Source organism: Pteropus medius, unplaced genomic scaffold (assembly GCF_902729225.1).
Source record: "Pteropus medius unplaced genomic scaffold, Ma_sr-lr_union100, whole genome shotgun sequence".
NCBI lineage: Eukaryota > Metazoa > Chordata > Mammalia > Chiroptera > Pteropodidae > Pteropus > Pteropus medius.
Genome location: NW_024349802.1, coordinates 13,777,972 through 13,804,581, shown reverse-complemented (window position 1 = coordinate 13,804,581; position 26,610 = coordinate 13,777,972). Strand labels below are relative to the sequence as shown.

General features: G+C 39.0%; 1 protein-coding gene across 8 annotated transcripts in view; it reads right to left on the bottom strand.

The window, feature by feature from the left end:
* The window catches only part of KCTD16 (potassium channel tetramerization domain containing 16), a 234,122-nt gene that overhangs the window by 192,460 nt on the left and 15,052 nt on the right, over nucleotides 1-26,610 (bottom strand). For 3 of the 8 annotated variants that reach the window (XM_039836438.1, XM_039836440.1, XM_039836442.1), the window contains exon 3: nucleotides 10,092-11,237. In XM_039836438.1, the coding sequence (XP_039692372.1) occupies nucleotides 10,092-10,923 (832 nt within the window). In that variant the 5' untranslated portion in view covers nucleotides 10,924-11,237. The other 5 variants (XM_039836441.1, XM_039836443.1, XM_039836444.1 and 2 more) reach the window with 5 other exon arrangements.

The window sequence follows — 26,610 nt, the reverse complement described above, 5'->3', positions numbered from 1 at the left end:
CACACACATACACATACATACACACCTTGTCTTATAGAAGGGTGCAGATGAAGGAAGGTCTGAAGTGCCTGCAGTTTCTAATCAATGAGGTCTGCAATTGTGAATCACTTTTCTGGCAGACTATGGAGAAGTACTAGGAAAGCATTAGCATAAGGACTTTGTGAATCAAGATCTTGGTTCTTTGCATACAGATATACTATTTTCTACCCACCTCAACTGGACAATCCTAAAAAAAAAATGGGGGTATTTTATATAACACAGATCCTCATATATTTTCAGACAAATATTTTACATTATTGAGTATCCATGGGCCTAAAAATGGCCTTTAAAATGTTGAATGTATCACACATTATAGCATCAACCATTACTGCTCCTTCCCACGGGGGTATCTACCAGGAAAGCCAAACAAAACTGCTCGTTTTCTAAGGCATACTTTTCTTATGCAAAGATGAATTAATACCTTTCTATTTCATTGCAGCTTGACAAATTGTACAATGACACAGGTATCCCTCTGTTTAAAGAGAAAAAAAAAGATATTTCACCTAGTTGGCTAGAAAGCAAATTAATGAAAAGTGAATTCTATTTCCTATTTGCATTACAGTGTAAATTTGCAGGCACATGCCCATAGGAAAATTTCTCCATCGGATGTCACTGAATGCTTAAGCTGGGTGCTTGACCATGCTGGATGTGTGCTGTGTTGTAGGCCAGCTCTTTTTCTGTTTGGGGTATTTCTGGAACTCTGCAACACTTCTCCAAGTCTAGAGAATTCTTTTGGTTTTAATTTTATGTCTTTGCCACCCTCTGACTTTCATATGCCCCATTTCCCTTATCCCAGTCACTAGACTTTCTCTGCTGCTCCAGGGTCCCCTTTACAGACAAGTCACATTACCAGGGCCTAGATATCCTCTTCTCCATTTAGTTGCCTAGTACTGTTGGTCTGGACCATCTACAGTATTATCTAAAACAATATGCTACTGCCTGAAAGTGTCTTAAATGTGCCACCAAGTTATGTATAATGGGTTGCCCCCTATTTTCATCAGCATAACTAGTCCACAATCACATTATATTAGATAGTCTCAGAATAAAAGGTCTCTATAAATTGGGGTGGGGAAATTACTAGCATTTTCTGCTTTGAAAAGGGACTGATGAATCAAAGTAGAAAAGTACGAGCTTCGTCACATGGGGCAGCTTTTGAATGAGTCACATGGCAACAATCCCCATTAGCACTCTTATTTCCTTTAATGCCACACAACACAGCAACTCACGGTGTGAAGCAAAACGTCTTGTTTTCATTTCTATAATGATTTTAATGATCCTATTGTCAGTGGCATACTCAGTAACCATTCTCTATCACCATGAAGGAGAATATTCTCTAGGATGGGATTCATAAAAGGTTATTCTAATTCTGCAATGACTGCATATGTAATTTAATTATAATCCTTAATTTCCAATTCTGCCACATATTCTCCTAGGTTCTGAGAAGCCGCAAGGTGTGGGGGAAACCCATTCTTAATGACTTCCATTACGGAGTAGCCAGGGGGAAGAAAAGAATTACTGGAACTTGAAGCTTTTTGAGAGTTTTACTTTATGTTTATTCAGATTTAATTAAAATAAATAGTTTGAATTTCCTCTTAAAAAGCCCCTTCTAAATATTTTTGTTTGTTTGTATGCTTGCTTGTTTTAGCAAGCACAGAATCAACAGACTGGGCAAAGCATCCGAGAGGAACTATTAGAAAGAATCAGATAAGTTATTTAGAGGAAGCCCCTAGCTCTTTAATCATTGGCAAATTACTTCTGTGTCTCCATTTTCTCATCTGTAAAATGGAGATGACAACAGTAGTACTTGTCTCATAACAACCCTATGAGACAATGATTAAAGAGCTAGGGATTCAAACTCAAGCAGCCTGGGCTCCAAAACCCAGGCTCTTAACCATCATGTTATGCTGCCTCTGACATCAAGGAATGACCATTAATGTTTATGGGAAGGGAGGGAAGAAGGAAATGGAACACTTAGCAGTAAGAATATTAAAGCAACATGGTCATTCTCACAGCACACTTTGCATTCTGGTAGAGTTCTTTTCTTTTGGGGGCTATTTGCTCAATTTTACAGCACTTTTCTGAATCCTGAATCCCTCCTGGGTTATTCCTTAAACCTGGGCCTCACTCCAGCTTCAATGTGCTCCTGCTTGGGTGAACCAACTAAAAGGAGACCACAAGAGACTCCGCTGCTGGTGTTTTTTCAATTCCCTTGAGCTAGAATCTCTGTGCTTGTGCTAAGAGCAGAGCATCTTTCAGAGAGAATTCCAATTTGTGATGTAAAGCACTTAGCTCAGTACCTGAAGTACTCGGCAGTATTAGGAAATACCATTATTATTAAAGCACCATTGCACCATCACTTCTCTCCAGTTCTTCTGTTAAGAGATAATATATAATGGTTTATTCGAGACAGGGCCATCATGACCATAATAGAACTCTGCAATGGGCATTTATTTTTCATTCTTTTGAGAAATATTTATGGAGTACCTACATTTTTGCCAGGTACTAGGTATTATGATGAACATAACAGACATAGTTCCTATCTTCACAGAGCTTACAGTCTTAATGTTGGAGAGATAGTTAAATAAGCAAGTATGTTACAGCATATATTTGTGCCATGGTAAAGAAAAATAGGATCCCATGCGGGCAAAGATAAGGAGTGTCTAACCCAGATACGGTGGGCTAGGAAAGGCTTCCCAGAAAAAGTAACCTCTAGATTCAGACCTGAAGTATTTAGTTAATCAAAGCAAATGGTGGCAGAGTTCCAGGTAGAGGGAACAACACCTGGAAGAAGCAAGTGTTTAACAGCATTCAGGAACTCAGAGAAATCAAGTACAAGCTAAAGTTACAAATGCAAATGGCAGGATGGCAACAGAAGATTCTAGGGGAAGAGGTGGAGGTCATTTCATGAAGGGATATGATTCATCGTATTTAACTATAAGAGCAGTTGTAAGGAATGAAGAACTTTAAGCAGGGGAATAACATGGTCAGACTAACATTTTAGAAATCTCACTATGTTTGCTGGATCCAAAAGGGATAACACCAGACATGGGGTAGGGAGGACAGTTTATGTTTCTTTGCAGTAGTTGGAAAAGCAATGCTGATGGTCTGGGCCAGAGTAGCATCAGTGGAGATGAAAAGAAATGGATAGACTTGAGAGAGATAAAGAACAAAGAGGACTAGTTATAGACTGGAGAGAGTGGTTGGCGAGAAGGAATAGTCAGGGTTGACACCTAGATTTCATTCTTCCCCGGGCAACTGGGTGATGGAATTACCATTTACTGAGATAAGGAACATAGGGAAAGAAGAGGTTTGGGAAACACAGAGGATGCTTCAGCACAGTTGAAAGAATCCAAGAATAGAAAATTAGAATAGCCAGCAGGTAAACTTTCCCACCCAAAATGATTCCTCCTCCTGGGCAACCAGACCCAGTGCACATCCGGGTAGGCTCACTTCACCCTGACTGCAGTCCAATCTAACAATGAGAAGAGCAGTAAAATACTAGATAGTTCTCGAATGACTGGAAAGAAAAATAAGGATCTCTTTTATTGCCTGCTGTATTATCAGAATCAACTTAGAGAATGGAGAAAATAGATCCTAATTGCTATTTATCTAGATGATAAATATAAAAAAAATAATAAAAAGACACCTTTCCCTTGCCTCCATAGCATACATCATTTCAATGTCTCACAGTAAATGAAATATGGACTTGCCACCACTTATGATGATTTCCTGCCAGAAATACTGAATTTGAAACTGATCAAGTCTCTAGAAGCAAGAGTCTAAATCTAACAAATTTACGGAAAATATAGGAGTCAGAAAAAAAATTTGTTAATGACATCACAGAGATCATAGAGATGGATCAGCAAAAACTCAAGAGTGTGGGACATTTAACACAACAAACCACTTGGTTTCTTCAAACAAATAAACTGGAAAAGGTGGGGAGAGAGAGAGAATAAGGGAGAGATTAAAATATATTTAAAATATACATTTATACATTTTGCCACTTTGTTGCATAAACGCTATATGCCATATGTGTGTGCGTGTGTGTGCGTGCGTGCATGTATGTATATATGTATATGTGTATGCGTATATATATAATATATATAACATACAATATATATATTATATATACATATTATAATATATATAAACATATAATATATATATATGTTTTGAAAGAGAGAATAGCAACCAAAGGTAATAGATCTCATTTGGATCCTGATTTAAACAAGCCAACTTTAAGAAAATATTGTAAGAAAATCAAAGAAGTTTAAACACCAACTACATATTAAATTATACTACTATGCCAAACATGTCAAACTAACATAAAACAATATTGAATGTCAACTGCAATTGAAAATTTTTAAAAAGGGGGAAAGGTGAAAGGGAATTTTCAGGTATAAAACAAATAAGTCATGGAGACATAATGTACAGCATAGGGCATATAGTCAGTAATATTGTGATAGTGCTGAATGGTATCAGATGGTTGCTAGACTTACCATGGTGATCACTTTTTTAAGTATATTAATGTTGAATAACTATGGTGTATACCTGAAACTACTATAATATTGTATGTTAGCTATATTTTAATAAAAATCTTAAAAAATAAATAAATAAATCTTGTTAAAGAATTACAGCAAGTCCTCAAGTAATGTCGTTTATTCAACTTCATTTTGTTATAATATTGATGAGATGCCATAGGAACTTAACTGTTGTTTCTATCAGCCCATGGGAAAATTGGTTTCGTTATACAATGTTTTGCCTAAAGTCACAAAAACTATCTACAACATTGAGGACATACTATATTAATTTTATATATGATAATTGAATTGTGTTTTTTTTCATTGTTGTTCATTTCATTTTAGGAGCATATAGACAGTATTTGTAGATGAATGAAATCACGTAAGTCTGAAATTTGCTTCAAAACAATTCAGCGCAGAAAGGAGGGAAAGTAGGTAGGATATATATGAAACATGATTGGTCTTGTAAGGATAATTGTACTTATTGGAGCTAGGTGTCTTGATATTTGGATGTATTTGAAAATCTCTGTATTAAAATTTTTAACTGACTTGCCAGTACTTGAGGAAAGTGATAGCAAAGACCAAAGAAAAAGAGCAATGGTCAGTTATGATGCAGAAACTAAGCATTCATCTATCAATTTGTGGAGGAACGTTTTTCCGTGCACTGGACTGGCACTCTCTCTCCTATGCATAGTCACTCCTCTCCATAGTCTGTGCTTGGAGGTTTCCAAATGGAGCTTCGTGGCACATTATCAGTTATTTCCATTTCTAATTCTATTGGTGCGATCTAAACCTCCCTAGGCCATCAGGAGGATTTGGTCTTCTCTTTCCAGCTGCATATATATATATTTTAACATATCAGGGCACTTGGGGGCAATTCCCTTTTCTATCCACGTATTGACACTTCTCTTTTCTATCCACGTATTGACACTTCTCTTGCTGCCAAATTCATTCAGTGATGTCACAGCCCTAGGAAGAGACTACTTTAATCACCTTCCACAAAGGATTGGGCTTAGGTAACACATCTTGTTTGGCATGACAAAGAAAATACAATATTTTACTAACATGCTTGTATCACTTGTATATTGAGCCCAATGCTCAGAGCACAGCATCTTAAAGAGATAAGAAACAACTCCACTCACCACCCCTGCCCTTTATCATCACCGATACCATTCACTATCTGCCCAAATACAGGCCTAAGCTGACTTCATGATGAAGCCTTTACATTTCAACTGTGCTATATATTTTTAATTATAAATTTAGACACCTCAAGTCTTAAGAACACTTCAGGGTACAAAGTCACCTGATCCATAACTATTAAAACGTTTCTTCTGTACAAAAACCCCTGAGAAAAGTAACACTATGCCTGAAAAGTATTCTAATAATGACATAACAGAATTTTTACTGACAACGAGTTTTGATTATGACATGGAGAGAAAGAATTTGAAAGCAGAATGACTAAAAAGGAGTAAGAAAGAGCAGCTAAAGTAGCTAAGACAGAAAATTGTCACAGAAAGAGATGTTGTGGTGGCAAAGACCAAACCTTCACAGTTTTGACTGAACTGTTCTGTTGCCTCATTTTGAACATGTCAATGTCATATCTCTATGGGCAATAAAAATTGAAGTTATCATTCATATCTTTCAAGTAGAAAAAGAGGAATCATTTCAGGATAGATGCATTTCCACCTGTTTTCCTATAAAAACACACTCTCTTCTTGACGCTTCTAAAGTTAATGTTGGTAAGTTACTCACAGCAGCCAGAACCACAGATGCCCTCCTAACTCAAGGCCATGTAGCTGAATTCTAAGTGAGAAATTGCTTTCTGATCTGCGTTTCTCCAACATCCCATCTCAGTCAACAGACCTGAAGATATATACTGTTCTGATAAAGCAATTTAGAGACTTCTGTAGCAACAACCCTTTAAATTTCAGGAAACGAAGTCAAGAAAGGTTAAAATGCACCTACATGCAGCAATTTGTTGAAAGGGTGATGAATCGGTATCTCTATCTCTAATTCGCAGAACTCAGAGTAAGCATCCTATGAATTAAATTCCTCCTTGTAGTCATGTTATCACAGTTTTATTATAGGCAAATGGCTTTCTATCTGAGTGCTTTTGGGCATTTGTCTGAAGTAACTCACCCATGAGTAGGATTAAGGAAATGTGCATAATTCTCTCCAACAAGAACAATCTTCCCACTTTCTCAGGCACTGGAAAATGACTCTAAATAAGAGGTTCATTTATTTCCATGCACCTGTGATTTTGTTTCTAAGTGGTGTGCATGGCTATTGAGTATCTGGTTCAAAATCAGGACTTCTCTTTTCCAAATCACTTAGCTCCCATGTCACTTGACGGTGAATCAAAAAGGCATTCTCCGATGTTCATGATATTGCCTTCTATGCAACACTTGAAAAGGTGAGAGGTAATTATTTAGCTAGCTGGGTGGGAAAGGAGGAAAGGTACCTTCTCATTGTTTTCAATTAAAACAAAGGACATAACTAAAATCTTTCGTGAGGCAAATCCTAAGATAGACATTTCTCTTCTGTGGTCCTGTACCACTCCCATTTTCTTGGTTGCTGATAAGTAAATCATAATCAATAATATCTCACATATTGTATTTTGGTGTGTAAGCAATGTAGACAAACACATTTCCTACTGCCCTCCTAAGTACATACAGACACTTGTTGATTTTAATTGTTCATAGTTCTACATTAACTAAGTACTCAGTCAAAACTACCTGAGGCTGACCATCAGTTCTAGGTCTACATGATTATATGAGGCAAGAATCGAACCAGAGAGATTTTAGTTTCTCAATTTCCCCTTGGAAAGCTTGGAAGAAAATTAGGCAAACAGGGGAAGAAGGAGTTTCGCCCCATGACTGTCAACCACTCTATTCAACATATTAATTTCTCACTGTTTATTTTTTACTGTGATATGGATCCAAGCAAAGTAACTGCATTATCCCTGGGTTATTACAAGAGTCTGATTGCTCAGAGTTAATTCCTTGGATCTAAGGAGTTTCTCTCTCTCTCTCTCTCTCTCTCTCTCTCCATATATATATATATATATGCATTTCCACCTGTTTTCCTCAGTGGAAATATATATATACATATACATATATATATGTATTCTTTTTTTTTTTAAATTTAAACTAGGAAGAAGTTGAATTCCTCTGCAAAGAGCATCTTTTTGCCAGTAGGTTGGTTTTGAGGGTCCTGGGGATGCGTGCTGCCCCCTAGGACCCAGCAGGCTGCAGCTCCTGCACCCTGAGCACTCAGCTCTGCAATGCACACAGTGGCCCGGGGCTTGGTGGTTCTTGGCAGGGCTCAGTGGGGCTAGAGCTCGCTAGCCAAAGATTGCAGACAGTCAGCTCCCTGCTTTAAAGTTTCAGCCCATTAACCCAATCACAACAGCTTGATGAATTAATGCTTATATAGGCACAGTTGGCAGCTTCTAATTAAATAATTATGGCTAAGCAGCTGCACGGAAGCTGTTATGCACCCTAGAAAGCCAGCTGTCAGTTTTATTGGTCCTAAGACAGAGGAAGAGTTAACACTGAGCCAAAGACGTTAGGCACAAAGCGGAAGTATATCAAATGCAACATACATGCTGTGCAATATGAAGTTGCTGCGTGTTTGTACCAGCCTGTCCACGGAGGGATAGACCCTCAGCAACCTCTCAGCAGTCCAACAAAGAAGAAAGCAATTACATGTTTAGGAGAACAGAGCCCATCCAGATCAACCTAAAGAGGGCACAGTATTAGACATACGAGTCTTTGATGAGCACAGAAATGTCACTGAGCTAGTAAGCAAATACATGTTAGGTTCTGGGTCTCATTTAGGTGGGCAAGTGATTAGAAACCTAGTGTGGCCTTTTTTGGTGGCGGGGGGCTGATATGTTTTTATTTATTTGACTGAAGCTTTTAAAGATGATGTTTTCAAATATTAGAAATTGGAGAACAAGGGAAATACCACAAATAGATTCGGACTCTCTTTAAGGTGATTTTTTTCCCCAAAAAGTGAGAAGATATTTGTTCTACAGAATCACAGATAATGTCAATTTTTTTTTTTACAAAAGGCTAAAAAGCTAGAGTCTTATCTCTACACTAGTGGAAAATTCACCAGAAGAAAGAAAGCAGTATCTGTGGCTGATCTCCAGTACAGAGAAAGATCGAGATTATAGATAAAGGCCATAAATAGGGATATTGGACCAAATCATACTTGTTACTACACATCTATATGCTTCTGAACTGACAGCTGATTTTATTTTTCTCCACAGGCTGTCCTTTCTACATAATCCATGTGTCTTCGCTTCTGAAAACCCAAATTGTGAACGACTCAAGCTTCACACTGGCCAATTCACCCAGATTCCCAGCACCATCTCCAAAGGAATAAACACAACTGCAGGCAAAAATCAGTCCAAGAAATTCATTTGTTCCTTTATGTTTAAAGAAATTTAGATGTTTTAACCTCCTAAGTGTATGGGTTTGCTTTAAAATAAGAATAGAGGAAATTGATTGTGAACACTGGAAACATATTTCTTATATAATTCACTTCCCAACTCCCGGGCCTGTTGAATATCAGCAGTTAAATCAAGCACTAAACTTTACAGACTGATTTATTATTCTCCCTTCAGAGGTCAATGGCTTATAGTTTATTTAGAAGAATGCCATTTCAAGAAAACGGGCAATCCATACCATAAGTTGTCATTTAAGCAAATGAACTGACCTCTAAGAAACTCTTACTTAAAAAGCTTTAGTACAATACTTTCCTTTTTTCCCTCTGGTTTCCTTCTATGTCAGTAATTCTATCACCTCAGCTGTCTAGATGTTTGCATGTGATTGACAATTTTAAGAATCTCGCTCCTTTTAGATGGATCTTAAACAAAGTTTAGCTTCATTAAGTCTGCAGTTCAACTCAGGTCTCAGTATGAAATGCTAAAGAATCAAGTAGCAGATTTGTAAGGCCTATAAAAGCAAATTTTAGACTTGGGTTGAGGGGGTAGAGAAAGGGGGTCTTTTATCAGTCTATACTGCCATCTAGCCAAGATCACGTCATTCAGTACTACATCCATTTGTGTTTTCAGAGCCCCTGATGAAAGCAAGTCTTCAGCAACCAGCTCAATAGACCCCAAAATTCAGATAAAAGAATAGCAGCACTTCATCCACTCTGAGTCTACCAACCTCCGTGGCCCAACAGCCAAGTTCTAATCATTGCCCAATCTAACAATTCAGTATCTGGCAAATAGTCATACATATCTGTTTGCATTCCACATATTACCTATACCAATATCATTTGCATCATGTGATTTTTGAAGCCTTTGAATATTGTGATTTTTATTGGAAAAACTGATAGAAGTTGCCTTAGGTAAGACATGAGAGCTGAATTATAACCTCTAATACTCTATACCTCAAGAGTTTTTTTTTTTTTAATACCCAAATAGAATTCCTTAGGCACTGACTGAACGTGCAGACCATATACATCTGTAAAGAGAATCAATACACTCGAAAAATAAAAAGAATTCTCTGCACTTACGGTAGAAGACGTATTCAGTGTAGCTTGACCAGATCTTGTCATCTGTATATTGGTTGACGAAAGAAGCTGTCACCGAGGAGTTACAGGCCACCATGTGGAATCCACACTCCGACAACATATCAAAAGCCCTTTCCAGATGCTTGAATTTGAGATAAAATCTGGAGGTGTATCTTTCTGGGGCTCGGTCAGGGTCTCTGCTCTCATTCAAAGTTTCTCCAAAGACCTCCTTTGCCAAGGAAATTCTTCCACAAACCAAAATCCGAGGAACTCTTCGAAACTTAGCATCTGCCTGCCCCTCTCTGCCCATGGTACAGGACCCCCTGTAACCCACGGTAATAAAACCCCACTTGCGGTCCACAGGGAGCAGTGAGGAAGGGGGGCAGATTCTCGTGTCGCTTCCTTGGGAGGCATCTTCAAAGTCACTATGGCAGAAATCGTCCGGGCTTTGCTTGATTTCATCAGGAGTCAGGAGTTTGACCAAGTCTGGGAGCTGGAAGTACTCAGCTTCCCTTTTCAGTCTTCCTCTTTCTGGGAAGTGATCAGGCAGGACCACCTGCCTGTCCCTGAGATAGTCCAGAATATAACGGAACAAGAATCCATCTCTGTCAATGAAAAACCTTCCCTTGGAGTCCTTGGCTAGATCGTTAGCAGTGTCTCTCTTTGGGGAAAACATTTTCCACAGGAGGGAATGAGGGATGCTTATTAATGTGGAATGGCGAGTAAAATAAACTTGACCCCCAACATTCAGCTCCACGACCTCAGGGAAGGAGTTGGGAACTGCGGCCCCTTGTTCTCGAGGATAATAACGACTGCAGTTCCCACTCAGAGCCATTGTCCCTTTCTTCTCCTCCTATTTTGATTTGAAAGTGCAATCCAATGGAGTCACAGCCTTGTCCTTTGCATCAACTTGTAAGGGAGGGAGAAGGATGCTACCTCGTTTAAAAAGACCTCCTCTTATCCCAGTTTGTTTTTTTTTTGCCCCCTCTCAAGAAAGCAAAATTTAGAAGCGTCCACAGGTGAAGTAGTTTAAACCTTGGCTGGTGGTGAGCTATTACTTCATGGAATATAATCAACTCATCTCCATTCGATCTTCCCCCAGGCTCAGTAGATAAGGCAGGCCAAGTCGTCAGTTACTCAGAGGTCTATCTGAAGGAAAAGAAAGAAAATTATTTCCTCAAACCCAGCATGAGACAGAAAAAGAGAGAGCACTGGAGAGAGGAGAGGGCGGGAGAGGGAAGGAGGGAAGAAGGAGTGAGGGTGGGAGGGAAGGAGGGAGAGATTATTTTACATAAGCAGCCCTGGAATTACTGATTTCAGCCATTCTTCAACTAAACCGTAGCTTCTCTCATGCTATTTTGTGTCTACATGCTTATCCATATGCCTCTGTCTCCAGCGATTAGTATTAAACACATTTCTATTTGTATTTCTGCATTTAAAAGGAATATGCAATTTTCAACTTCCAAAAGGCGATTTTTTTTTCAGCTGGACAGGAAAATCAATAAGCCTCAGAACTTACCTTAGTGGGTGCTGGACACCCAGTCTTGTGAAGAAATACCCATTTGCAAAGCAGTCAGAATCCACAGCCACACTAACCTCAAGCTTGTCAAATCCCATAGAGGTAAAGGGCAGAGGTATCAATGAAAAGTGCCAGAGAGATGTGCTCTTAGAAAATAATAGTTATATGTATATATTTATATAAATGTATATTCGTATGAATGTATGTATGTATTCACTGCCAATCTCAAGTTAAAACAAGTCACAAAAAGTTAAACCATGATGCGAGGTGACTGGGTTGAAGAAGCAAAGCAGAGAAAAATATTCAACCAGAGCGTCGCCAGGAAAAAAAAAAAAAAATCAAACCTTTAGTAAGAATCCTTAAAACAGAAGAGAGTTGCAAGAGGTACTGGGACTTAGAAGCTTTTCAGAAAGCCCAGAAGCAGAAAGAAAGACGGAGGTGCTGTGCTGGGGTCCCAGGTAGCCACCCCACCTGCCGGCAAGGGCGAACGGGCTCCCATGTTCCCAGCCAGGTGGGAGCCGGTGCGAGCCGGCGCCGCCGCAGCGCAGAGATGCCGGCGGGGGCTCGGCTCGGGCTTCGGCGGGCGGCGGAGCTGGGTGGTTCCACAGTTCCCAGTGCAGTTGGGCTGCTGTTGTTTCAGCAGTGCAGGCGAGAAACCATCCAGGGAAATGACTATTACATCATCTTAAAGGAATATGGCTTGGAGAAAGCGGAGGCAGTTCCAGCCACGTCCTCCTCAGTGACAGGTCGCCAGGACTGCACGGGGACGCCGAGCGCGGGCCATGGGCACGCGACTCGGGGCGCTCAGGGCTTGGGGCGGGGACGCAGCACGGCGCAGCCGCTCCCCTGCCCGCCCTGTCCCGAGGTCTGGAGTTTCCCAGGGCTTTGCTTTGCCCTTTCCTCTGGCCTTTAGACCTCCATTGCCACCCCCACCCCCCAGAAATTAGCCCCCAACCTAGTGGTGAGATAAACACAAGTGATTTTTCACTTGAAAAATCTATGAACAAACCCTTGCAATAAATTTCAAGGAAGGGCAAATTTCCCCTAAAGCTTGTTAACACACACACACACACACACACACACACACACACACACAATAATGAATGGCCTCAACTTTCAAGCTTCAAAGCAGCTCTTTTTTTTTATTAAAGGGGATTAAATCATGTTCTCTCAAATGCCCTCCTCTTTTTTCCTTCTCTCTCCATCTTCCTGCCCCTCCAATAAATAAATGATAAATGAATGAATGAATGGCGCTCTTTCCAAAGAATACATGAAGCACTAGTACCCACAGAAAGCCCACAGTTTACACCAGTAAGTCATTACCTTCAATATCTCAGCTTACCTGTAAGAAATTGGAACCTGCAACCTTTTTCTGGGGCTGTTTCCTGACTGAGCATCTCTTTGGGTGTGCCCCAACCCCTCCCCACTCATCCCAAGAGGACTCTGCTGGAAGACACGCCTGCTAAGAGACATTTTACTCTTGTCCCAGAGGAGGCCCTTAAGTGCATCATTAGAGTTTCAGGAAGGCATTTCCAGGGCAACCTAATCCACTAACAAAGTGCTTCCAGTTGATCCTGCCAGTCAATAATGGCTCAGCCAACAGTTTACAGTAAGTCGGCCATTTCCCCTTTAAAACACCAGTGTCTTAGGACTCACATTCCTAATAAGCATATAGTAATTCATCTATAAATAATACATGTGAATAACACTCCATCTCAAACAACCGCTATTAAAAATATATACATGAAAACCCAAAATGGAAAGTATGAATTAGATGCATTTTATGGGATACATTTGTTTATGGCCAACTCACCCCAAGAATTAGTTTGAAGATAGACTCAGCAGTTGGGTAAATTAATTTCTAGTTTAATAATCTTTCCTTTCAATAACTATCAGGTTACCAAACACAGAGTATTATCTAACACTCCAACACCTAATTATATTTGACTTTGTTTCTTTAACTAATGTTTTAACCTGTTCTGGCCTCAATCATTGAAATCTTAACACTGGACCAATTAAGGAAATGTTTATTATTTGATGCACTTATGTCGCCATCTACTGTCCCTAAGCTATTAGTGCAGCTCTGTATTTGGCAACTTGAGCCAAAAGTTCTATTTTTTTTTTATCTTGAAGTTTTCATAGTAGCTTGAGTATTACTAGAAGTGCACTGTTCACCAATTTGACAAGATAAACATTTAGTTGCCACTAAGTCAAGAAAACAATAAGTCTGAATCTGGGTTTGGTTGTAGTTAAAAGTAATCAAATGTTTTATTTCTAACAGAGTAGGTCAGTGCACCATGACAATAACTTTGGAGATTGGATATTAAAATACTCTGTGGAAAGTTTGGCAGCAAGAGAAGAATGGGAGTAAGGAGATCCATAGCCTTTTAAAGCTAACAGGAACTTGGGAAATGAAAATCACCATCCTATCTTAGAGAAACAGATCACACGGTGAGGTTTAGACCACTGCCTATTCAGTGTGATCGATCTCCTGTTTTTAACCTTATATATTCTAGAGTTAGGAATAGAGAGGAAGCAATTTTTGAAAAAGAAGAATTTCAAGATCACTACACATTTGGAAAAAAAAATAAAACAGCAAGTCATTTAAGACAGTTTTGAATATTAAGTTAAATTGTGAGGCTAAAGAATTTTACAATTTAAAAAAAGGATTCTGAATTTCAAAAATTAGGAGCTCTGTTCATTGATTTGGGTTTCATAGGTTAGGCTATTTTTGAGACAAGTAGTTTCTAACCTTTTTTGGATGGTGGACTGCTTATAGAATCTTATGAAATCTCAAAAATGAACATATAAGCATAAAAGTTTCCATTCTGTGTCAGGGGCAAAGCCTCTTAGGAAGAGCTAAGTAAAAAGAAGAACCAGGGGATCACGTGGCTAGGTACTCACATTACCAAAAATCTGTAAATCTGGCCTGTAAACCTTCTTTTTGAAATGAGATTACACATACACTCACAGAGATACGCTCTGACAATTGAAAAAATACAACATTCATCAGACAGCCTTAACCTTGACCACACGACCTGAAATACACTCAGAATTCACATTTTTTAATAAACACTGAAAATATCCTATTCTTCGTACAATTATATCGCTTTATATTCTTTTGTATTAAAATGCTAACTTGTTAAATTGTTAAAAAAAAAATGTTTTGCTGGCCCCCTTTAGGCATACTTATATTTTAATCTACCTGAAGTCTCAAGAAAGTGAGAAGATCTGGCCCTCTCTCTCACCTTTTTGAGAAATCAGACAAATGGTTCAAGATCGGTTAACATCCTCTGCTCTGTACCCTTCCTTTCTTGTTCCTTTAGTCTTGGGGATGTAAACTAATGAGAAGTGAGATTAAAGAGATAATAGGCTTGAAGGAAACAAAGCAATACACTACATAGAGAGATTTAAATAGTGCTAGAGTAAGCGAGTGTGTCTCAGGAAAGCTGTCAGTAAGCCCGGCTGTCCGGTGCCTTAACAAGAGGCAAGAGGCCAAGTCTAGGCTATGAGTGTATTCCTGTCCCGCGTGTCAGCAGATAACACTACCAATGTTCTCTCTTCCGGCAACCCTCCGCTAAAACATTACAGGATGCCACACTCGCTCGAAGGCTGAACACACAGCTACAGATTTCTCTTTAGGACAGAGCAAGGAAGAATGTTCTATCCTGTTCTTTGTAATAGTCAAGCCTATATAGCACATCAAGATTCACCGCGGGTAAATCGTGGAGTTGATCAAATGTGTCTTAGCCTCTGTTTCTTGTTCTCCACTGTCACACACCCCCGGAGCTGAATGTTGAAGAGTACATTCTCAAAAGGACAATTTTAATTTTGAAACAATGTGTTCACTTCCCACATTCTCACCTCCAACCCATCCTTAAGTTTCCTCTCCCCTCAAGCACAGATAGCTTTTACGCTGCTGTCTTGGTTATCAGGAAGGGAGAGAATTGATCTTGTAAACTTACTCATACTAAGATGCTGTGCACTCACTGTGCTACGGGCCCCAAAGACTCCTGCATTATCATCATAGCTCCTGTTAATGAAGGGCCAGCCATCAAGCACTTACAGCGGTCATTACCTCTCTTCCAGCTCTGCTTGACTGGCTGTGTGACACTGGACAGAAGACTTGATGTCTCTGAGCCAGGGTAAAATGGAAATAATAAGACCTGCCTCCCAGGTATGGTGTGCAGATTCGATACTACGATGAATGTAAGACCCCTAATACATTCCTTGGCTCTAGGCAAGTGCTATATGAATACCAGTAGTATTCGTGAGAGTGGTAGAAGCTGCTCTATTTATTTGTTGGTGTTGGACTCAAGTGGAAGCATAAAGAAGTTAAAAAGATGCCTGAAGATTGAAATTCAGTTTTACTTGTAAAATCTTTGCTCTTCCCACTATGTAGCTTCAGATAAAGATCATTGCTTGCTATAGATGTATTTACTAATGATGGGGAGAATTTCAGGGTTTAGTGGGAGAAGTGGGGTGGCAGAATGAGGAAATGAGAATAATCAGTTCCACAATGGTTAAAAATGAAAATGCCACTATCTTCTGCTAAACAAGGTTATGTTCCCTTTCTTTCATTCCACATGGATTTATGGAGTACCTATGTTTGTCCAGCACAGTGCTAGGTACTTGAAATACAAAGCTGAATTCTATACCATCTCTGAACTCAAATGCTCACATACAAGCACACACTCATACTCAAACTCATACCAATGGAAGACAAAGATTAAAAATTTCTAGATTTTTGAGCACTGTCTCTTATTTGCAGAAAGATGCTTGCTGCTGCATTCAGCTATTGGTCCTGCATAGTTCACATATGATATGGAGAAACCATTTAACGTCAAGTGGCCTCTGCTTCTATTTCCATAAAATGAAGTTGTTTCCCCTTGTAGAGATACTGTGACTGATGGCAAAAATAAAGATAAAATACAGCTGTCGAATCTTCAGAGACATATTAGGAAGTAATTTGCTAGGTAAGAAACACAAAGAGGGCAGCAAACAGTGGTCTTTCTTGTTAACATAAAGCCTTACAAGGAAGAATTGGGCTTAGGTTAGTGTAATCTTAAAGTTGGAAGGAGAGACCAGTCAAGGTCATCCACTGCAGCCTCAGGTCCACGTAAAAGTCGGAGGCAATAGCAAACATGCTCTGCAGTCATTTCTCTTACGGTCTCCACCTGAAAATACTCTTGAACTCTACTCTCATAAAATACGAATAATAGCTAAAGCCGCTCATATCTCCACGATGCCTCTGAAAGGAAGTCTGCAGAAAAAAATTCTTCCAAGTGAACTGTCATTTCGAGATCCAAGCTTCTAAAAATTTTTATGCTGATCTAAAAAGGAAGTACTGTTCTTCTTGGTATGAAGGTGATATTATTGACTGATTTCTAGGGTTTAAGATTTTTTATATGTGGGTATGAGGAGGGGATATACATGTTCCTGTACTACGCACAGATGTGCAATCACTTTTTTGATTTCTCTTCAAAACAAGGAAACTTTTCTGGAAAAGTGGTCAAAGTTAGGAGGGCACAATTTGGCCATGAAGTTGCGTAAGGACGATTCGCACATATGTGTTTTCAAACTGTGATCTCATCATTATGAAACCTAAACAAGAGAAATGCAGACTCTATTTTTTCAATGATAGTCCAATAAAGAAAAAAATAGAATATAATTGCCCAATTATCGATTGGTTCCAGCAAATACACATCCAGTATTTTAGTAAGAGTTATAAACAACAAAAGAAGTCCATCTGCCTCCTTGTACAGTTTTTCTGCTGGCAGCCTGCTTAACGATTTTGTATTATCCACTGTATGATGCTTGTTATGTAGGTTGTATTATACATGTTGGTATAGTCTTCATTACGTTTGCCAAATTATTATTTAATATATTATTTAATATATCTCCTGGTAAAGAAGTAGTGTAATTTGTAGGCCAGTAATTGTCAACCTCTATCTCCTACCTAGGAAATCCATTTTTCAAATGACATCTTTATTGCCATTCCAAAATATGCAACAGAATAAGCTTAGGTGGTAAGTTCAAAAACACTTATTTAAAAAACAATCTGTCAGAAATTGCAATAATATTTTAGTTGTCTCTAGAGTGCATTTTTATTTTTTTCTAAATAGTTTTATGTACGTATGTACGTATAAGTGGAATTTACTGAACCCCCTGAAGCAACTTGCAGGAAATAGAGTTTGAAAATCCTGATTACAAAGAAAAGGAACAGGTTTGAAAATCAGGCAAGCAGGGTTTAAAAGAGGTACCTATCGGCTATATGATCACGAGCTAATCACTTTCTCTCTCTGAAGATAGTCTCCTCATGTCTATACTATTAGAAATAAAAACAGCCACTTCACAGGATTGATGAAAGTATTAGAGATAATGTTCTGGAAGTGCTCGGCACATAGCACATATTCGATAAGTAATGGGCAATGTGATTATATTTATGCTCAGTTCAATTATCTCTGTCCCTCTTCCTCCACCCTCTGTCCATATCCCATGGGCTTTTGTGAATGAGTGGTTGGAGCAGTACCACATTACTCATTCGTGCTGGTGATGGGACTGAACCTTTTTCCGAAAGTCTGCTTTTCCTTGCTGGGAAGGGAATAGGAAAAAAGAAAGAGATATAGAACCTCTAAAAACATTTGTCCTTGGAGATGGATAACTAGCTCATTTAAAAACATACTCTCCTGCCTTAGACAGTAGCTATACCTTTCAAAAGTTGACAATTGGAAGAAAGTGAATGAATAGGTGGGCTCATTTCAAATTATCTCACATCATTTTACAGTGATTCAGCACAGTCACTTTGGTGTAGCAAGTGTTTGCAGAAGGCATTTTTCACAACTAAATCCAAACATGTCATACTCGTAGGGTGAAATGAATCTCACCAGTGGCACCTGCACATGGGGAACAGCAAGAAGAGAGAAGGGCAAAGATCAGATAATAAAAAGATTTAGTTCAAGGAACGAAAGCGAACTGTTTTTACTAGAAGACCCAACAAGTCAAAGCTGGGAATTTCAGGTATGCTCTGAATACTACTTGGTATTCAGACCCTTTTTCCTTGCCCTTTGAGTTATTTGCAAGAAATCCATGGAGGAGAAATTGCTTTTCACTCATTTTGGTATCCTAGGTAGCACAGGCTCTGGCATATGGAAGATGCTCAGTAAATGTTTGTTGAATTTAATTGCAGGAGCAAGAGAATATTCTCAGAATGGCCCAAGAAAAAGATATGTTAAGAAGCTGACAGGGTCATGTCAGAACGTGCTGTTGGTTGAGAATATATAGTAGTTGATTTCAGTGTATTTCTTAAAACATGGAGTTCTCCTTGCGAACAGGAACATTTTCAGGTAGTCAGGTCCCAGAGAAATGAACTGACTGCAAAAACCAGCCTTTCTTCACTCACCACTACAGACAGGTCATTCAAGTACCCAGTATGGGGTCTAACTGGAATAGAAAAATGAAAGACCATTAAAAGGAGCACCTTTGGAAGAGTAAAGTATCACAAAGTTTCCAGTTTCAAGATTTCACTGACATCAGTTTCTTAAAATGCCCATGTCTGTGTCTGTGGTCAAATAAATTAATAAAATTAACAAATAAAACTAACTTTAACTGCCAGACATTTTCACATATATTATTGCTTTTAAATCCCACAAGAATACTCGAATATTGGCATTTAAGGAGAATAAAAGCTCCTCCAAGGGTTAAGTAGTTAACAGGTCACACCCAGCCTGTCTAATCACAAAACCCCCTTTTAACTACACTAAACTTATTTAGTCATATAATTCCTTTCATTAAATATCCTCAATATGTCCCCAATATTTGGATTTGGCATCACATAGCACAACACATTCCAAGCATGGATCATCACTACATCCCCACTCCTAGTTCAGTGCTTGGCAGAGAAAGCACTCTAAAAGTATTTGTCAAAGGATTTTTAGAATGAACATATGAATGAATGAATGAACAAACTACCGATGGGGGCAATGGTATCAAGAAATTTTAGCTGCATACAGCAATAGTCTGATCTCATGTGTCATATCTAATTTTCCTTACTCCTGAAAGGTTGATTCTAAATGGGATGATGATTCCAAAGATGAAAAAGATTCCAAAGATGAAAAATAAAAAGTTTATAATCACAGCATCAGAGATGACTCCTCATGAATCTAAAAGGATGGATAATATAGATTTATATGTTTATGTTCCAGAATCTAGAAGCTTTTAGAAATAAGAAACTGCTTTTAGGATAACTCTCCCTCAGAACAATAACATCTTGGGGAAAATCCTAGGGTTTGTCTGTTTGTTTGTTTGTTTGCTTGTTTTTAAGTGCTTAGGTGCTGAAAAAAAATATGGTTTACTAAAAGGTACCAGGCAATTTCAATACAACCATTTTATACATCAGTCATTCTGCACCCTTTCCAAAAATACCTGTGGAGTGGGGTTTGGGTTGCAAGGAAGGCCTGGTAATGACTGACCTATATAGATACATATACTCAGCACAAGATTTCAGGGGCCAAAACATACAATTCAAATGTGAGTTAGGAAACATCATTTTTTTTTCTGTATAATGCAGATTTGCACAGCTTTCCCAAGGAAATTGCATGTTCCCTTTATAGACAATGATTTGAGCCTCAAGCACATCTCACAATTACCCTAAGGTCTCTCAAAATGACAGGCTAGGTTGCAATGAATGGTTCCAATGGCTGCCAGAGAATATTAGGCAACTGCTTGAAATGGAGCCATTGTTGTATATCTTGTTGATAAATCTGGTTACCATTTATCAGGAAAAAGAATGCCTATGAACAAATGGAGTGACCTAAACAAAGATTTATGTATCTGCTAGAAACTGATTTCAACCTGGTGTCTCTTGACCATCCCCCTGAATTTTTCATATATTTAAATGAGATCTTGAGACTACTTACATATGTCTATTTTGTTCAAGTGCCATTATACTGGACACAGAGGCTGATATTACCCCTAGATACAATATTAAATACAATCATGAATTAAGATAAAAAATTAGATAAATGGACTAGAGAAGTAATGGATTTCTTTTCTGCACCCAAGACAGTAAGAAAATGCACTCCTTTTATTGCCATTTTGTCCGGGACATTAATAACTGTAAGTATAAAGAAAAAGTCATTACTCAATGAATGTGACCAATGGAGTCCACATAGAGAACATTAATGCTTCACAATAATAACTCCTCCTTCCCAAAAGTTTACCTGCAGAGCCACTGGATAAACCAGTCAATGTAGAGTCCTCCCCCAATCAGTAATAATGATTAAGGTTGATGGACCCCGACAAAAGAAACATTGAGCCCCTTTAAAATTCCTCTTCTGCTCCATGTCTCTTATCATCTTCCATTTACTTGAATATTTACATATCTATTTGTACAAAGAACTATGATAGACACTGTAGAGAACGCAAAGATTTATCAGATGAGAGATTGACCCTCTAGGAGCTGATAACCTAGTAGGGCAAAACAAAGGCAGGCACTCACTCACTGAGTAAGAGCTGAAGAGGAATAAGTGATGCATAGAAGAAAGGAAAAACTGCTGTTAAGAGTGCTGAAAAAAGTCATACATGAGAGGCATGGAACTAACCAAAATTAAGTCATTTTTTTGAAACTCTAAGGAACATCATGCCTAGCACAAAATGCCCATTAATAAATTATTGATGGACTAAAGAAAGTGCCACCCTGTGTCACTACACATTTACCGGGCATGAAGGCAGAGAGGCACTCTTTTAGAATTCATTTAGAACTGCCCAACTGGGCTGACTCATTAGTGTTCTGTTGATTTCAGAAATGTTTTATATGTATATATAAATGTAAGCCCATTACAGTGCTAGTTTGTACTGATAATTCATATTTGGTTCTCGGCCAACGAGGATTAAGAGCCATTTCAGTGGCCCTTCTCAATCATTTATTTACTCCACCAGGTTCCTCTTTCTGCCATTACTTGTGTGCCAGTGAACACTTTGGTTCGAGATGGCTGACAAAAAATATGTAAATGGTAATGCTGAGGATTCTACAAAAGATCAAGGAAGATACAGAATGGTAGTGAACAGAATTCACCACAACAGCTTCAAAGGTCTCCAAGGATAGGGTCTAAGAAACCCATGTTAGCAGACTGTTATTGCCTGGTAGAAATCCTTTGACATTTAGAAGGGCAGCATAAACCTCACTGTAGCCCAGAAGGATTGACCAACAACAGTATGAAGGATAAATTATAGCCAGAGGCACATCACACCTTCAGAAGACTTGAAGAGAAACAAGGACAATTGCCAAAGTATGATATCAGTAACATATCTCCAAGGTAACAATGGTATAATAATCCTTATAGCATCAGTTTAGTTAATGTGATTATTTCCAGGAACAAGTTCCCACAATAAATGGGGTATGCCTATAATTTAAGGCTGGGGGATGGAGGTGGAAGAGGATCCAAAACACTATTTCTATTTCCAATAACCTAAGAGCCCTGTAATTAAGGATATCCTGAGGGTTTGGGAAAGTTGACTTTCTGTAAGCAATAGCAGTTCTTTAAGGCACTTGTGTAACACACAGAAGATCTAATAAAAGAATAAGTTATTTTTGTTCAGCACAAAAAGACAACCTTATGAGTAACTATAGTCACCTTTCATTACTGCTCATAAAGTTTGCCTGGTTTATTAACATAATAGCCACAAATCTGGGATGGAAAGGGAAAGAAACATACAAAAAAATACTGACACAATTTAAGTACTAAGAATGATCATTTCCTGTGCAGGGAAGCATTCGGGCATCATGGTTAAAAGTGTGGGCTTTGGGATTGGCAGTTCTGGGTCCGAATACCAGTTCCATTATTTACCAGCTAGGAAAGTTACATTACCCATTAACCTTAGCCAGTCCTCACTCTGGACCCCTTACAGATTCAAAGGGGTGAAAGCAAAGCAGTCATACAGATCCCCTTTCGGATGCAGAGCTTCCTATTGAGAGGTGTTTGGGGCAGGTCAAAGGGCACCATATGGCAGTGTTATAATAGTCCTGGTCTGGGTAACATATTCTCTATTTGTCAAATTGTCATGTTACCATCTATGGCCCCATGAAGCTTTAGTTTTTGCTCCTCATTTGTTAGATATCACTTATTTCAGCATGGTTTCTTGTACACAATCATATTTGAGCAAAAACCTGCATTTTAAAAGTTTTCTTCTTCCTTTACTACATACCCTCCCGTGTTGACCTGATTCATTCTCGGTGGACAATCATCATTATAAAAATGACTCCAAAATATAAATGTTTGGCCTCGGCCTCTTTCCAACTTCTATATACCTGCTGGGCAGCTTCACATGAATTTACCAGAATCTCACACTCAAGACCAAAGACAAATATCCATTTGCCACTCCCTTCCATTATGCTCCACCAAGTTCTCTCTGAGTTAATGGCATCACCGGCCTTTCTCTACTGCCCAAGTGAAAACTCATCATGTGATTCCTCCTTTTCTATTGACTCCTGATACCTAATAATCAAATCAATCCCCCTTATCTCTACTATAATTCTTTCATGTGTCTCTTCTCTTCCATTTCCATTTGTCCTACTCTTGTTTTTTATCTTTTACCCAGATTCATATAGTCAATAAATAATTCCTGAACATTTGTCATGAGCCAGGTGTAAGCTCTACATGTTGGGGACCCAGAGATGAACAAGGCAGACAAAGTTCTTGCCTTCATGTAGCTTCCATTCTGAGCAAGGAGCACAGACTTTAAATAAGTAAACAAATAAATGAGCATGATAATTTCAAACAGTGACATGGGCTATGAATAAAATAGAACCAGGTGATATAAAAAGAATGTCTGGGCTGAGAGTTGGAGGACAAAGAGAAGAGGATGGGGTACAACAGGTTGGGACTCTTTGAGGACATGATATTTAATCTGAGGCAAGAATCCAGCCTCGTGAAATTCTGGGAACAGCATGCTCTAGGCCAGTGGTCCCCAACCTTTTTGGCACCAGGGAGAGATGCTGCTATGAAAATCTAATACATGATGATCTGAGGTGGACCTGAGGCATTGATGCTAGCACTGGAGAGTGGCTGCAAATAGTGATGAAGCTTTGTTCATTCACTCACCTGCTGCTCACCTCCTGCTGTGCAGCCCAATTTCTAACAGGCCATGGACCAGTTGGTACCAGTCTGTGGCCTGAGGGTTAGAAATCCCTGATATAGGCAGATGAAATGGCAAGAACAAAGCTCAGAATCTGAGCTCAGACTAAGCTTGGCTTTTTCAAGGAATCGAGGAAGCCACATTGGGTGACTCTCTCTCTGGGTTTGCTGGCATTCCCATCTTGAGTGTGTACTTTCGCTTTAATAAACCTTGTGCTTTCCTTAAAAAAAAGTCAGTGAATTGGAGCCCAGTGAGTAGAAGAGGTGAGTGTGGGTCTGAGAAGCAGACAAGGGTCATACTATGTTAGGTCTCCTGCACCGGGGTGGGAGTGTGAATGTCATTCTAAGTGTGATGGGAAGTCACTGATGTGTCTAAAGTTAGAAGTGACAGGTTCTCATTTACTTGTTTGTTAAAGCCGAATTTGGGTTCTATGGGGATAATGAATTGTGGGAGAACAAGATTTGTTGTAGGGAAATCCAAGAGGACAGCATTCCAGGGATCCAAGAGATAGATGCTGGTGGCTCAGACTGGGGTTGAGGGAGGATAAATGAGGAAACACGTGAGGATTTCGGATGCATTGTGGAGGTACTGGTGACAGTATTACTATATGGATCTGCTAATGTCTTCCCTCTTTCCGAGCTTTTTCATTTCAGTTCATTCAACATAAAGCTGACAGTGTCATCCTTCTAAAGAGGCCTTCCTTTGCCCAGATATCTTAATTGGCTCCCCTGTTATGTATAGATTCAAAGCCCTACAGTATCTGGCCTCAACTACTTTAGAGATACATACAAAGGGACTTATGAGGAAAGGAAAAAAGAGTTACAAAGCTGTTCAGAAGTCCCGAGATAAGTCATTTCACTGACAGTGTTATTCACAGAGAGTAGTACTGGCTTTTGATATGTGAAGAACCAGCATTCATATCTCTTTAACTGCTCTTAATCTGAGAGGTTCTGCCCTAAATAAAAAAGCCACAATGCATCAACCAGTGGTTATGCTTTAACACCCCAGGGACATTCCAGTCACTAGAAGAAATTACATAACCCTTTAGAACACACATAAATAAATGAATTGGTTAATTTTGTTATGATCCTTGACTCCATTCATTTCACTGAAATATAATATCCAAATACAAAGCCATTGAACTAATACCTCACAACAAAATTTAATGGTCAAGTTAACTATAAAAAGAGAGAACCTGATCGAATAAAATCATGCCTTCCATTGAACCTATAATTTCCTTTTCTCTTTGCCTAAGCATGCATTTCTTGGAAATTAAAAATTCATGTCGGGATCATCAAACCAGACTTGAGATTAACAATCCAGAGTAACAGAAGGGGGCAGTATTATCACAGTCTCTTGCATCAATTTGATGCCTTGAAGAGAAACGAAAACCTACGCAGACTTAACACTGTTTATGATCTGGAAGTGAGTCCCTCAGTTTTATTGCTCATTTCTTTTCACTCATTAAGTCTCAAGCTCTGAGACAAAGTTATAATGAGTTCCTTCTTTGGTTTACCACCCAGGTAGGCCCTGCCAAGCCTTGTGAGAAAATGACCCTTCTCACTGTGGTCTCAGGAAACACAAGCCCAGCTCTACACATCAGTTATTGTTTTTGTCTTTTACAGATTGGATGGTGGCAGAAATTCACCTGTATTGACTTTATGAGAAAAAATACTCTATATTAAACATATTATCATCAGACAGGCCCTAAAGAATTTGTTTTGTACCTCTAGAAAAGTAAATATATGTAGCTATAAACCCAGAGACTGACTTACTCCAAAACATTTGCTGACTGCCTGGTATACACAGAAAAGCCAGGAAACAGTCCTAGCCCAGAAGACAACTGGACAACAAAGTCCAGAGAGAGTTCTATACAGGGAAAAGCTGGTAAGCACCACAAGAGAGAGGAAGAAACTCAGCTGGCTAACTTCAGAGTTTAAGGTGGGGGAACGGGAGAGGAAGTAGAGGAAATATCCTGACTAGGCAACATTGTACTTGCACCTTGAAGGACAGTAGAATCTAAAAAAACATAAACTAAGGTTCTATTCAGAAGAAAATAAATCAGTTGAAAAAGTAAGTAAGTGTGTGTGTGTGTGTAAGAGTTGGGAAAAGAACAGTGAGTGAATGATCCAGTTTGGCTGGAGCCAAAGGGACTGTGAGGAACAAAGCAAGGGAGTTGCTAAGGAGTTTGAACTTAATTCTGTAAAAAATGAGTAGTTCATTAACGTACTTGGGGAACACTTACTGTTTTTTGAAATTTGCATGAACTGTGTAATCTCTAGAAAATGCACAACAGGTACATAGAGGTTACACACAATTCCAGGGGATTCAAGAATTTTGTGAAGTCCACACTTGGATCTAGGTTAAGAACTCGATGTTTAAAGCAAATTATGCTAGATAATGAGGACTTCATGGAACACAGTTTTCCCACACGAGTGACTGTGTTGTCAGCCACAATGCACATGGCCTTGGGATTTTTCAGGTGAGTTGCCAGCATCTTTTTCCTTTTCTCTTCCATTATCATATGGCTCGGTCATCTCATTTGACTTTACCTTGTTGTCCCATTTCTCACCCTTTTCTGAGGGTAATTAAGGAAGATTCCTCTCTGGTTATTTTTATTCCTTCTCTAGAATGGCTCTCAAGACTTTATGTGGCCCCTGTGTCAGAACTACTTATTGTGCGCAGGATGAGGTTGACTAACCACAACCTGTGAAGACAGACTGGGGAAACCCACCGGAAAGAGGCTTTGGAAGGAACTGCAGATTTGTTGTGGGTAACCAGGCCCAGAGAGAGAAATGAATTACATAAACACAAATGAATATGTCTGCATTTCGATGACATCCCACCCCACCCACAGTCAGGCACTTA